We start from the raw sequence: 10,858 nt of genomic DNA on the forward strand, positions 1-10,858 counted from the left end.
AACCCAGGGCTTCATGCATGCTAGGCAAGCACTCTACCAATAAGCCACGTTCCCAGACCTATCATTTTCTTATGATGTTAAGTTACAAGATTGGAAGACATAAAGATGCTAGCTGAATCTGCCCTCCCCTTTCAGATCCTAAGAAACCATAAACATCACAAATAGGTAGCAATTCAGCCTAGGGGCGGGTTTGTTTTCACTGCTAATTAAAAAACAAAAAGCAGACATTTTTTTGAAAGGGAAAGGGAAAAAAAAAGAGTTGGGGGAGCAGACTCTCTGAAAGTGGAGAAGGGATTTTTCCAAGGAAAAATACCTGGCTTCTTTGTTGGTTCTATTTGGATCCTAGCCTTACTCTTGGGGAAATGTGTCTTTGGCTTGATTTGTGAAGTGGTGGTCATGTGCAGACAGAAGCTTTTCTGATAGGATCTCTTCCTCCTTCTACCCTAGAATCTACCTTGGCCATGTTAGATCCTCGAATCATGGTCACTAATGCTTGTGAAGGTTTTCTTGTTTGCTTTTGTTTTGCTCTGGACTATTTGGGTTTTTCCCAGCTTAGAAAGTAAGGAGAGTCCAGATAAAAAGCCCCATTTTGAGCTTTTACTCCCATTTCCTTCATGGGAAGTAGAAAAGACTTCTCTCTCTCTCTTGTCCAAATTTCTCCATACTTTATCCTGTTATAAAATAAATCTTTGCTGTGGACAGAAGGGAATCTTACTTCATTGTTGGTGGGAGTGTAAACTTGTTCAACCACTTTGGAAAGTAGTATGGAGGTTCCTCAAAAGACTCCACATAGAGCTCCCCTATGACCCAGCAATCCCACTTTTGGGCATTTACCCAAATGTTTACAAACAAGACCACACTAAAGCTACCAGCACAACTATGTTTATTGCAGCATTATTTACCATAGCTAAGATATGGAACCAACCCAGATGCCCCTCAGTAGATGAATGGATCAAGAAAATGTGGTATATATACACAATGGAATTCTATGCCTCCATCAGAAAGAATGACATTGCCCCATTTGTTAGGAAATGGAAAGACTTGGAAAAAATTATATTAAGTGAAGTAAGCCAAGCCCAAAGAAACATAGGTCCCATGGTTTCCCTTATATGCAATATCTAGTATATGTATGAGTCAAGCAGAAAAGGTCAGATAAGGTGATGTTAGGAAAATGAACCCTAAGATATGTATTTAAATGTTTTTTCTTTCATGCATTTGTTTCTAACGCATTTATAAGATTATTTCTTTGTTGCTTTGTATGTCCCTCCCCCACAGTATAACCCCTGCTTTCACTGTATTTGATGTCGGTATAATTTGTGGAGGGGAAGGGGAAAAACAAGTCGTTTAAATAAGGATACAGGTGGACTCATTGCAACAATGAGAAGTACAAGTCATTATGTCGAAAATGAACTTTACAACTTTGGTGGGGGGGGTGGGAGGATTGGGTGGTGGGGAGGCTGGGAAGGGATGTGAAGGGTAAACAAAGGAGGAGGCTACAATGCTTGATAGGAAATGTACTCATTATCTTGCCCATGTAATTGTAACCCCTCTGTACAGTATGTTCACAATAAAAATAAATAAATAAATCTTTGCTCAAGCTTATACTTTGTGAGATTCTCCTTGAAATGTTTTTCATTGCGAATTTGAAGTTCCTGTGATTTTTGCTTGGAAATTGGGCAACTGAGGTGAAGGAGTCTAACTATAGGGAAAGAATGCTAAAATCAACCTCTCCTAATCACACCCCAGGAGATACCCATGAGTTCTATCTCTTTCCCAGTGTCTCCCATAGGTATTCCTCTTTGGGGGTAATTAGTGGTTAGCAGTTAAGACTTTCCCTAGAGGGGAAAATAATTGGGGGCCAGTTTTAACCAAACTGAGGTACTTAACTGCCCAGTGGAACTTCTAGAATCCTTAGCTCGATCTTTGCTCAGTGAACTCCTACTTAAGGTTTCATACATATGCAATGCATCTCATGCATATACTTAAAACCATGGAATGACAACTGTGTGCATGCACAGTTCCCTTCCCAAAACTGGCTAAGTATGGTCCTTCACTTCCCTAAAATAAACCCACTATCATTATCACAAACTCCTCCCTAGCCCCCTAGAAAACTGAAATTCTTTTTTTTAATGTTTATTGTAAAGATGCTGTACTATACAGAGGTGTTAGAAAACCAGGTGTGGGCTCAAGGCATCTAGCTTGGGCCTGTCAATTCCCTTAGTATTGTACTTTCTCTCTATTGAATGCTTTGTTGGCCATTTGTCTGTTGCGTCTATTCAATTTTTTGTTGGAGATACCAAGAACCTGAGCTCTTCCCCTCCTTGACTTGGTAACATGGACACATCATTGTGGCCAATCATGCCCATGCACACTCCAAAATCACCAGAGAGGGGTTTAGGTTGGGTTTGGACAGACTCAGTCTCTACTATTCAGGCATATCTCAACTGGAGATCTTTTTCTCTTTTTTTTTTTTGTGGGTCATGGGGCTTGAACTCTGGGCCTGAGTGCTATCCCTCAGCTCTTCAGCTCGAGGCTAGCACTCTATCACTTGAGCCACAGCATCACTTCCAGTTTTCTGGTGGTTTATTGGATATAAGACTTTCATGGCTTTTCCTTCCTGGGCTGGCTTTGAAGCACGATCCTCAAATCTCAGCCTCCTGCATAGTTAGGATTACAAGCATCAGCCACTGGCGCCTGGCTTCAACCGGAGATCTTGAAATAAGGCTCCAAAGTTCTTTTGTGAAAATGTTTATTATATTATACAATACAAATATCCAGCTAATGCTTCAGTTTATGGTAGATTAAGCAACTCAATTATAACAGAAAAGTAAAGTGTATGTCCAGCCCTGGGTCTCCTGTTAGGACTTGCAGCTCCTGCACTGTGTGAAATGAAGGTTTGGTTTTGCAGTTCTGGGAGGGAGCTTCTGTGCACTTAGGATTCTCAGCCCTCATGGATGAGGCACTGCAGGAGGACAGAGGGCAGCAGGAGAAGGCTCAGCCTCCCATGTGCACTTGGTCCACTGGCAAATGAGGTGAGAAGGTCTTTTAGGTCTGAAAAACAAAAGAACACAGAAAATGGAAGGAATATACTATTGCAGGTTTGGTATCAAGGAATAAAATAGAAATGTTCACACTCATTCTCATAAAGGCTCTCTTCTGCCCTGATTCTGTCCCTTGGTCCAATTAAGGACTGGGAGGTGGGAGGATGGGGTCTGAGTATACTGACTTCCTGGGCAGAAATCCTACAGAGCTGCCCATGGAGCAGGAAGGAATCTTGGGGGAGCCAGCTCAGGGAAGCTGTGTCTGCCAGTCTTCCTTTACCTTCAGTGTTTTTTTTTCAGGGTGAAGAGTGTAATAGAACATTTGCTACCATACAAGAAGCCATGGGTTCAATCCCCATTGCTGCAAAAGTCAAAATGAGTCCTTTCTTTACAACCAGAGACCACTGGATTAGATGGAATATGAAGAACAGAATGACAGTACTGTTTTTAAAGGCCAGGTACTGGTGGCTCATGTGTGTAATCCTAGCTACTCAGAAGGCTGAGATCTCAGAATCACAGTTCAAAGCCAGTCATTGACTGAAAAGTCCATGATATTCTCTCTTTTTGTGTAGGTCCAGGTCTGGGACTCAAACTTGATATCTTATATTTTCACTCAGTGGCTAGCATGCTACCAACTGAGCCATACCTCAAACCCCAAAAAGTCCATGACATTCTAACTCCAAATAACTGCAAAAAAGCTGAAATTAGAAATGTGGCTCAAATGGCAGACCAACACTCTTGAGCAAAAAGGCCAAGTGAAAACTCATGGTCTAAGTTCAAGTCCTAGCATCAATAAAAACCCTAAGGGCTGGGAAGGTGGTCAGTGGTAGAGCGCTTGCCTTGCATGCCTGAGGCCCTGGGTTCGATTCCTCAGCACCACATAAACAAAAAGAAAAAAGCCGGAAGTGGCGCTGTGGCTCAAGTGGTAGAGGGCTAGCCTTGAGCTGAAGAGCTGAGGGACAGCACCCAGGCCTAGAGTTCAGGCCCCACAACTGGACCCAAAATAAATAAATAAATAAATAAAAACCCTAAAACTAAAACAAAACAAAAAGCAACACAAACACAAGGAAAGTTAACAAATAGCCTTTCAGCCTTTTATATTTAACTAGTGAACAGAATAAGGTAAGATTTTGCTTTCTGTATACAAAACTTAAGTCCTTGTGTCTGCTGTGAATTTGGTTAGTCTGAGTCAGCTAGAAGCCCTGAAGTTACTCTTTGAGCTTAGAAAGTTTCCACTATACATTTATTTCAAAAATTCAAAAATGTACTTTGAATATTTAAACTGATATTTACTGTGGGGTTTTTTTCTTCTTGTTGGTTGTGGGCTTGAACTCAGGCCTGAGCCTTTTTGTGCTCAAGGTTAGTGCTCTACCACTTGAGCCACAGAGCCACTTCTCATTTTTGAATTGGAGATGAGTCTCATGGGCCCTTCTCTGCCTGGGTTGGTTTTGAACCATGATCCTCAGATCTCAGTCTCCTGAGTAGCCTCCTGAGTAGTAGGATTACAGGCAGGAACTATTTACTGTGCCTTCTTATATCTATAAAATTAATGCTTTTATAGCCCATCTTTATTTTGTGTTGCACAGAAGAAACTCTGCCTGACTTGCTAGTGTACACTGGGATTATCATGTATATATGAGGGTCCTTTTGACATAGTAGAGATGTTTGTCACATCTATTAGCCTTCAACATATGTGAACAGGAAGATATAAACAAACAGTGTATGTTGCTTAGCACAGCTACCATGCTGAATGAAAAGCATTATATTTGAAGTGGTAATTTTTGGAGGTTACTGTAAATGAGGATAGTAGGTTAGCTAGAGGGTAAGATTGCTAAAGCCAATGCCCTTTCCTAGTCAGTACCCTACTGGTGAGTTCTGTCTAGTACCTCCCATAGCCACTCCTCCTTGGGGGTAATTAGTGGTCAGTCTGCTGTTAGACTTTTCCTAGGGAAAAGTCTTTGCTCTGCCACTTTACTTTTGTGAATGTGTCTTCATTCTATTCTTTCTTGAAGACACGGAGAATCTGAGATCCTTACCTCTGCAACTACCCACTATGAACAGGAGGGGCCCTTCTCATGATGTCCTCAGAGACTGGGTCCTGAGTCTAGCACTCAGGCATTTGTTTGCCTGTTGGTTGGTTGCTTTTGTTCTAGAAATGCTTTTTTCAAAACCTGAGTTTGTAGCTGTGAGGTAAAGCTTGACTTAACTCCAATTCCCATTCTTTTCTCTGTGTGGGTGCCAATCCTAGGACTTGAAGTCAGGACCTGGACACTGTCCTTGAGCAAAAAAACCTCAAGATTTTTTTACTCAAGGACAGAGCACAGCTCCACTTCCAGCTCTTTGATGGCTAATGGAAGATGGATACTGGAAGATAAAAATTTCATGGACTTTTCCTGCCCAGGGTGGCTTCTTCTAGGACCCTCAGATCTCAGCCTCTAGAATCGCTAGGATTACAGGTATTAGCCATGGGCACCAACCTGGAAGATTTTATTATTGGACTTAAAAACACAGTCAGAGCAAGGAGGGACCCTAGAGGCTCCTAGGCTCCTCAGTGTGGTGGAGGTGTAGAATGTCATCCACTTGCAAGTTCTCCCACTATAGATATCTTCTCAAATAATTATCATGATGTTGTAATTTTTATTCTATTCGATATAGTCTTGAAAACTATTTAACATCCCATTATAAGATTTAATTTTTAAGTTTAATTGTGTGTGTGTGTGAGTGTGTGTGTGTGTGTGTGTGTGTGCTGGACCTGGGCTTGAACTCAGGGCCTGAGTAATCTCCCTGAGCTTTGTCCTCAAGGCTAGTGCTCTACCACATTGAATCTCATAGGCTTTCCTGCCTGAACTGGCTGTCAACTGCAATCCTCATATATCAGCCTCCTGAGTAGCTGGGATTACAGATGTGAGCCAGCCACTGGCACTTGGCTTAACATATATATATCTCCTATGGAGTTGGGTTTAGAGTATGGCTGACTATTCAATATTGTAATATTCTAAATAACATCATCAAAAACATCTCATTCTGTTGGCACACAGTTGTAATCCTAGCTACTTATGAATCTGAGATCTGGAAGACTGAGGTTTGAAGCCAACTGGAACAGAAATTCCATGAAACCATCTCTAAAATAACCAGCAGAAAGCAAGACTAGAAGTGTGGCTCAAGTGATAAAGAACCAGGTGAGTGAGTAAGATAGAGACCCTGAGTCCAAACTCTATTATCACAAACAAGCAACAAACTTAATTAGTAATTATTCTTCCATGAAGGGCCTAGCAGTCTATTTACCATGTGTAGGAATTAACCTTTCTGAACCAAGTTTCATCAAATATAAAAATTCATAAAGTATAATGCTTCAAAGGTTGTGGTGAATATTAGATATGACATGTATAAGAAATGCCTAAAACGTACGATCACACACAGTATGGCCATCATTGTCACACTGTCATTGCAATAGCATGATCAACAGGTCAGTGGTGTTACTCTCCATTACATACTCTACCAATTACTTGGTTTCTGCTTTTTTCTTTTTCTTTTTTCCTCTCTGAAGGAACATTGTTTCATCCAGCTTTGATAAGTAGAAGTAACATTTTTGGAAGCTGTTGCCAGTGGCAGACAGACAACCATCTTGACTGGATGTTTCTGAGGATGTAGACAGTGATCTTGGGCCTCTGTTCCTGCCTGACCTCACAGAGGGACTAATAGGACTCTAGCCAGCTCCTACCCCTCATTTCCATTAGGGAAAGTGGGCAATCTCAGATGAGACTACATCTGATTTGCTCCACCTAGAAATCCCCAAAATTTACTTCTTCCAACATCTTGGACTTAGGAGCATCAAGTGGTGAAGCAGAAGCATATGTCCAGCAGATGGAGAAGCCCTAACAGAGAAGAGCTTTAGGGAGCTGCGGTTGGCATGGGGGTGGGGATGGGGCAGGTTAAGTACAGGGAGGGATAAGTGAAATACCGAGGGAAGGGAGGGTGCTGGTGTGAGCTAAGGATTGGCCGTTCATTAGTAGAATCTTTCCAATGCTGATCCCACCGGGAACAGAAGAGAAAGGGTAGAAGGTAGGTTAGGAGCTAAGCATTCATTGAGTGTGCCCATCAAGAGCAAGAGGTCCGCAGCAAGTGGGGTTGAATGAGTGTGCAACCATGAACTGTGCCCCGCCTCTGGAGAGGAGTGCACACCGGAGAGGCAGAAGGGGTGGGGCTCGGGGCCTCAGGATTCAGAATGCTCCCTGGACACCTTGCACAGCTAGCCATGCGGAAATGAGGCGGAGACTCGAGCCCCCCGGAGCTGACCTCCCCGACTGCCCACGACCGCCCCGGCTGGGCAGATCTGCTGAAGAGCAGAGGCCAGCGGGCACCCTTTATCAGACGGCAGTGGATTCTTTCCTGCGCCCGTGCCCAGCTGGGGTCCCCGCGGGGGGGGAGCCAGTGTCGACTCCGCAGAGACCTAAGCCTCGGTGGCTCTCAGGTTCACCTCTCTTTACAGCTTGTCAGCTCCAAAAGCCCCACTCACTGCATAAAGACACTGAAGTCACCGTGGATGCAGCGACCCAGAGCCATGAGAATATGGATAGGAGAAAACATAAACTTCGAAAACATTAATTAATTCACTACGTGATTCACAAAGAATATGGCTTCCTTAGAGATGACGCTATCTACGTTGCTCTTCTGACTGTTGCTGGCCCAGGAAGAGACTCCGGACCCGTGTGCCCGGTGAACCGCGGCCAAGGCGAGGCGCTTACCACAGCGGCCCTGCGTCTGGCGAGGGAGGCAGTGTAGGGCGGCGAAGATGCACCGGCAGAGGCGGCAGCCTCGGAAGGTCCAGGCCCCGTGCACGAGGGCCCCGCAGTCGCTGAGCAGGCGGGGATCAGGGTCAGTGCAGGGGTCCGTGCGCGCCCCGCGCCCACCGCGGCCCCGATCCCAGCCCCGATCCGGACCCGGACCCGGCCCGCGCCCACCGCGGACCCGATCCCGACCCGGCCCGCGCTCACCCAGCCCCGATCCCGACCGGGACCGCGCCCACCCCGGCCCCAATCCCAGCCCCGATCCCGGCCCGGCCCGCGCCCACTCCGGTCCCCATCCCCATCCCGACCCGGCCTGCGCTCACCCCGCCCCGATCCCGGCCCGGCCCGTGCCCACCCCGGTCCCCATCCCCATCCAGACCTGGCCCGCGCCCACCCCGGCCCCGATCCCGATCCCCATCCCGACCCGGCCCACGCGTCCCCGGTGCCCACCTTCGCCTCTGGTCGTGCTCACAGTAGCGACCCGTGAAGTGGGCAGGGCACACGCAGAAGCTGCCCAGCACGCAGGTGCCGCCGTTCCGGCAGCAGCGCAGTCTTGGGAGCACACCTGTGGGCGAGGGGGCCCCGTGTGACCCACCCGGGGAGAAGCGGTGCCGGCGGCCTGCCGGCTGTGTTTGCTCGGGAAAACCCTGCTGGTTGTTTGAGGGGCTAACCACAAACCACCAGGAACGCCAGGCGCGTCCCGGTCCTGTCCCCGGTGAGCGCCCAGACCCGAAGCCAGCGGGGTCCTCGCTCCTCCCTTTCATGTGCTAAACACGGGCGCTGGTTTGTTCCGTGATTAAAGACAGGCCTCCCAGGCCAAGACCACCCAGGGGCGTGATGCTGCCAAGCCTCCGCCACCCCGCACCCCGCGCCCCCACCCCACCGCCCTGAGGACTTCGGGGACACCAAGCCAGGAGCCAAGGGTCTGAGATAAGCCCGCTGTTACCTTAGTTGGGGACATTTGTTTTTAAATGTTTAATGATGGCCTGTAGGGAAAGTCATTGAAGAGCAAATGTGTCGCTTTTTCGATGGAACTTTTGAGAATGAAACCCTCACTAGGGAATGTTTACTATCCAGTGATTCACGACTTGACCACTGTGAGGAATTCCCTTTTGGTTCTCATTTGAGCCCTAATTCATCCCGCTTTGCGTTTGTGGATCCCGCATTCGGGACCTTGACCACCATCACTACAAAGGCTTGTCTGGCAGCCTGGGACTTACGCCCGTCTGAGGCTCTGGAGTAGAGAGCAGACTCCCGAAGCCTCCATTCCTCCTCCGACCCGTTGTCCTTCCTGAAATCACTCAGGGTCAAATTGAGTGTTGTTGGCTGAAGCTTTGGAGCTGCAATCTTGCCGGCTTCTTTACCGCTTTGGCGTGTCTCACTTTGATAGCCTTTTAACAAAGGGAAAATATGAACCTGATACCGAGACACAGGTATGCTATACAACTAAAGCCGAGACTTTAAATATAAAATGCTTACTGTTTCCCAAATGGATGAGCTGCAGTGCCAAACTGATGATGAACAGAAACCTAGAATATTTACAGAAAATTATCGACATTCCAGATGTAAAACGTAGAAGCAGAAATTCACACACATGAAAATGGCAACTCTTCTTAACAACACCGAAACAATAAAATTATACTTTTAAATGGCATGTGATCTTTATACACAAACATAACATATTTAAAATAAAAAATTCATTTTGTAGATTTTTAAATTAATTTACTTTATTATCATGACAAAGGTGGTGCACAGGATTACAATTACATGAGTCAGGTAATGAGTACATCGCCCTTTGCATGGTGTCTTTTGTTCCTTCAATATCTCCAGTCTCTCTGTATTGATCAATAGATTATAAAGAATTTTTAGACGGGCAGTGCATACTTCCCTTTAATGAACTGGAACAGTAGTGCATACACTGTATTTTATCCTGAGAATTTTAACCCCACCTTTCTCCCCATCTTGACTCTAAGATATTGATGACTTCTGGGCTTACCTGACATAGGTCCTCCAGATCATTTTCCCACTGACACTTCTGGTTGGTAAGAGAGGTTCCTTCTCCCATCCATACACTGAAGATCAATTTCCACAGAAGCTGAGTCTGAGCAGTCTTTATTTTGGAGGTTTCTTTGCTCCAAACCTGGCAGTAACTGCATCAAGACACAGGACAGACACATTTGGAAGACACAGACATTCTCTTCCCTTTGCCTGGACCAGAAAACACAGCACTAAGACCTTTGAGTACTGCTGATGAAGCCCATCAGCAAGGTCCTGCTGTGAGACAGAGGAGACTGAAGGACTATCCCTCAATGAGCCCAACCTTGCTCAGGAAGGGAGGGGGTTGGGACATGGGGTGGGTGACTCCCTTCCGAGCAGTATTTACAGTGCTGACAGCATCAGGGGTGGCCAGTCATTGAAGTAAGACATTAGTGACCAAGACAAGCCTTTCCCTCACTGAAAAACAACCACAAAATTAAAGGATTGAAACCCAAATGTGAACAAAAATGGGTTGATAGTTGTTGCTTACGCTTTGTAGAGGAGATGGTGAAAGGCCAGCTAGAATGGGAAGCTGCTATGTGGGCCATTCCAGTAGCCTAGGCTCAGGCATGAGGATGAGTGTGGGATACGAAGTTATAAGGGGTGACTTCAATCCCTGCTTTCAGATGAAGTCTTTGTGCCCATTTACTACTGGACCCTCCACCTTCTTACCCTGTGTAAAATGTGAGGAAACTGAGGCGAGTGGTTAAGACCTTGCCCAGGAAGATGTTTGAAAATCACGAGAAGTACATACAACCCAAGTGCTGAAGAGGCTGTGCTGAGCATGCACAGGCAGAACTGCTCCCGCTAGCAGCCTGAATCCAGTAACAGAGAGACAGAGGACCTCTTGAGGCAGTTTTCAGTTATTCCTGATCACCAGTATGGCCTGGGCTCTCCATCAGCACTAACTAGGGCAACTTGCAACTCACCCTGGCAAATAGTTCTGTGATTTTAATATAAAAACTGATTTCTAAAAGTGGTATATATCCTTCA

General features: G+C 45.9%; 1 protein-coding gene across 1 annotated transcript; it reads right to left on the reverse strand.

Annotated features, from left to right (window-relative positions):
- Positions 1-2,835: 2,835 nt before the first annotated feature.
- On the reverse strand, positions 2,836-8,592 carry LOC122112356 (cryptic protein-like). Its single transcript, XM_042685130.1, has 3 exons — positions 8,279-8,592; positions 7,787-7,896; positions 2,836-3,051 (listed from the first exon to the last, which is right to left on the reverse strand). The coding sequence occupies exons 1-3, from the start codon at positions 8,590-8,592 to the stop codon at positions 2,942-2,944; spliced, it is 534 nt and encodes a 177-aa protein (XP_042541064.1). The 3' UTR covers positions 2,836-2,941.
- Between the last annotated feature and the right edge of the window lie 2,266 nt (positions 8,593-10,858).

The sequence above is a fragment of the Dipodomys spectabilis genome, unplaced genomic scaffold (assembly GCF_019054845.1).
Source record: "Dipodomys spectabilis isolate Male_0828 unplaced genomic scaffold, ASM1905484v1 ptg000094l, whole genome shotgun sequence".
Taxonomy (NCBI): domain Eukaryota; kingdom Metazoa; phylum Chordata; class Mammalia; order Rodentia; family Heteromyidae; genus Dipodomys; species Dipodomys spectabilis.

Coding starts and splice junctions, on each gene's coding strand:
- LOC122112356 (XM_042685130.1), bottom strand. CDS start 8,592: ATGAAAGGGAGGAGCGAGGACCCCGCTGGCTTCGGGTCTGGGCGCTCA. Junction 7,897..8,278: donor GAGCACGACCAGAGGCGAAG/GTGGGCACCGGG, acceptor CCGCCTGCTCAG/CGACTGCGGGGCCCTCGTGC. Junction 3,052..7,786: donor CCAGACGCAGGGCCGCTGTG/GTAAGCGCCTCG, acceptor TTTGTTTTTCAG/ACCTAAAAGACCTTCTCACC.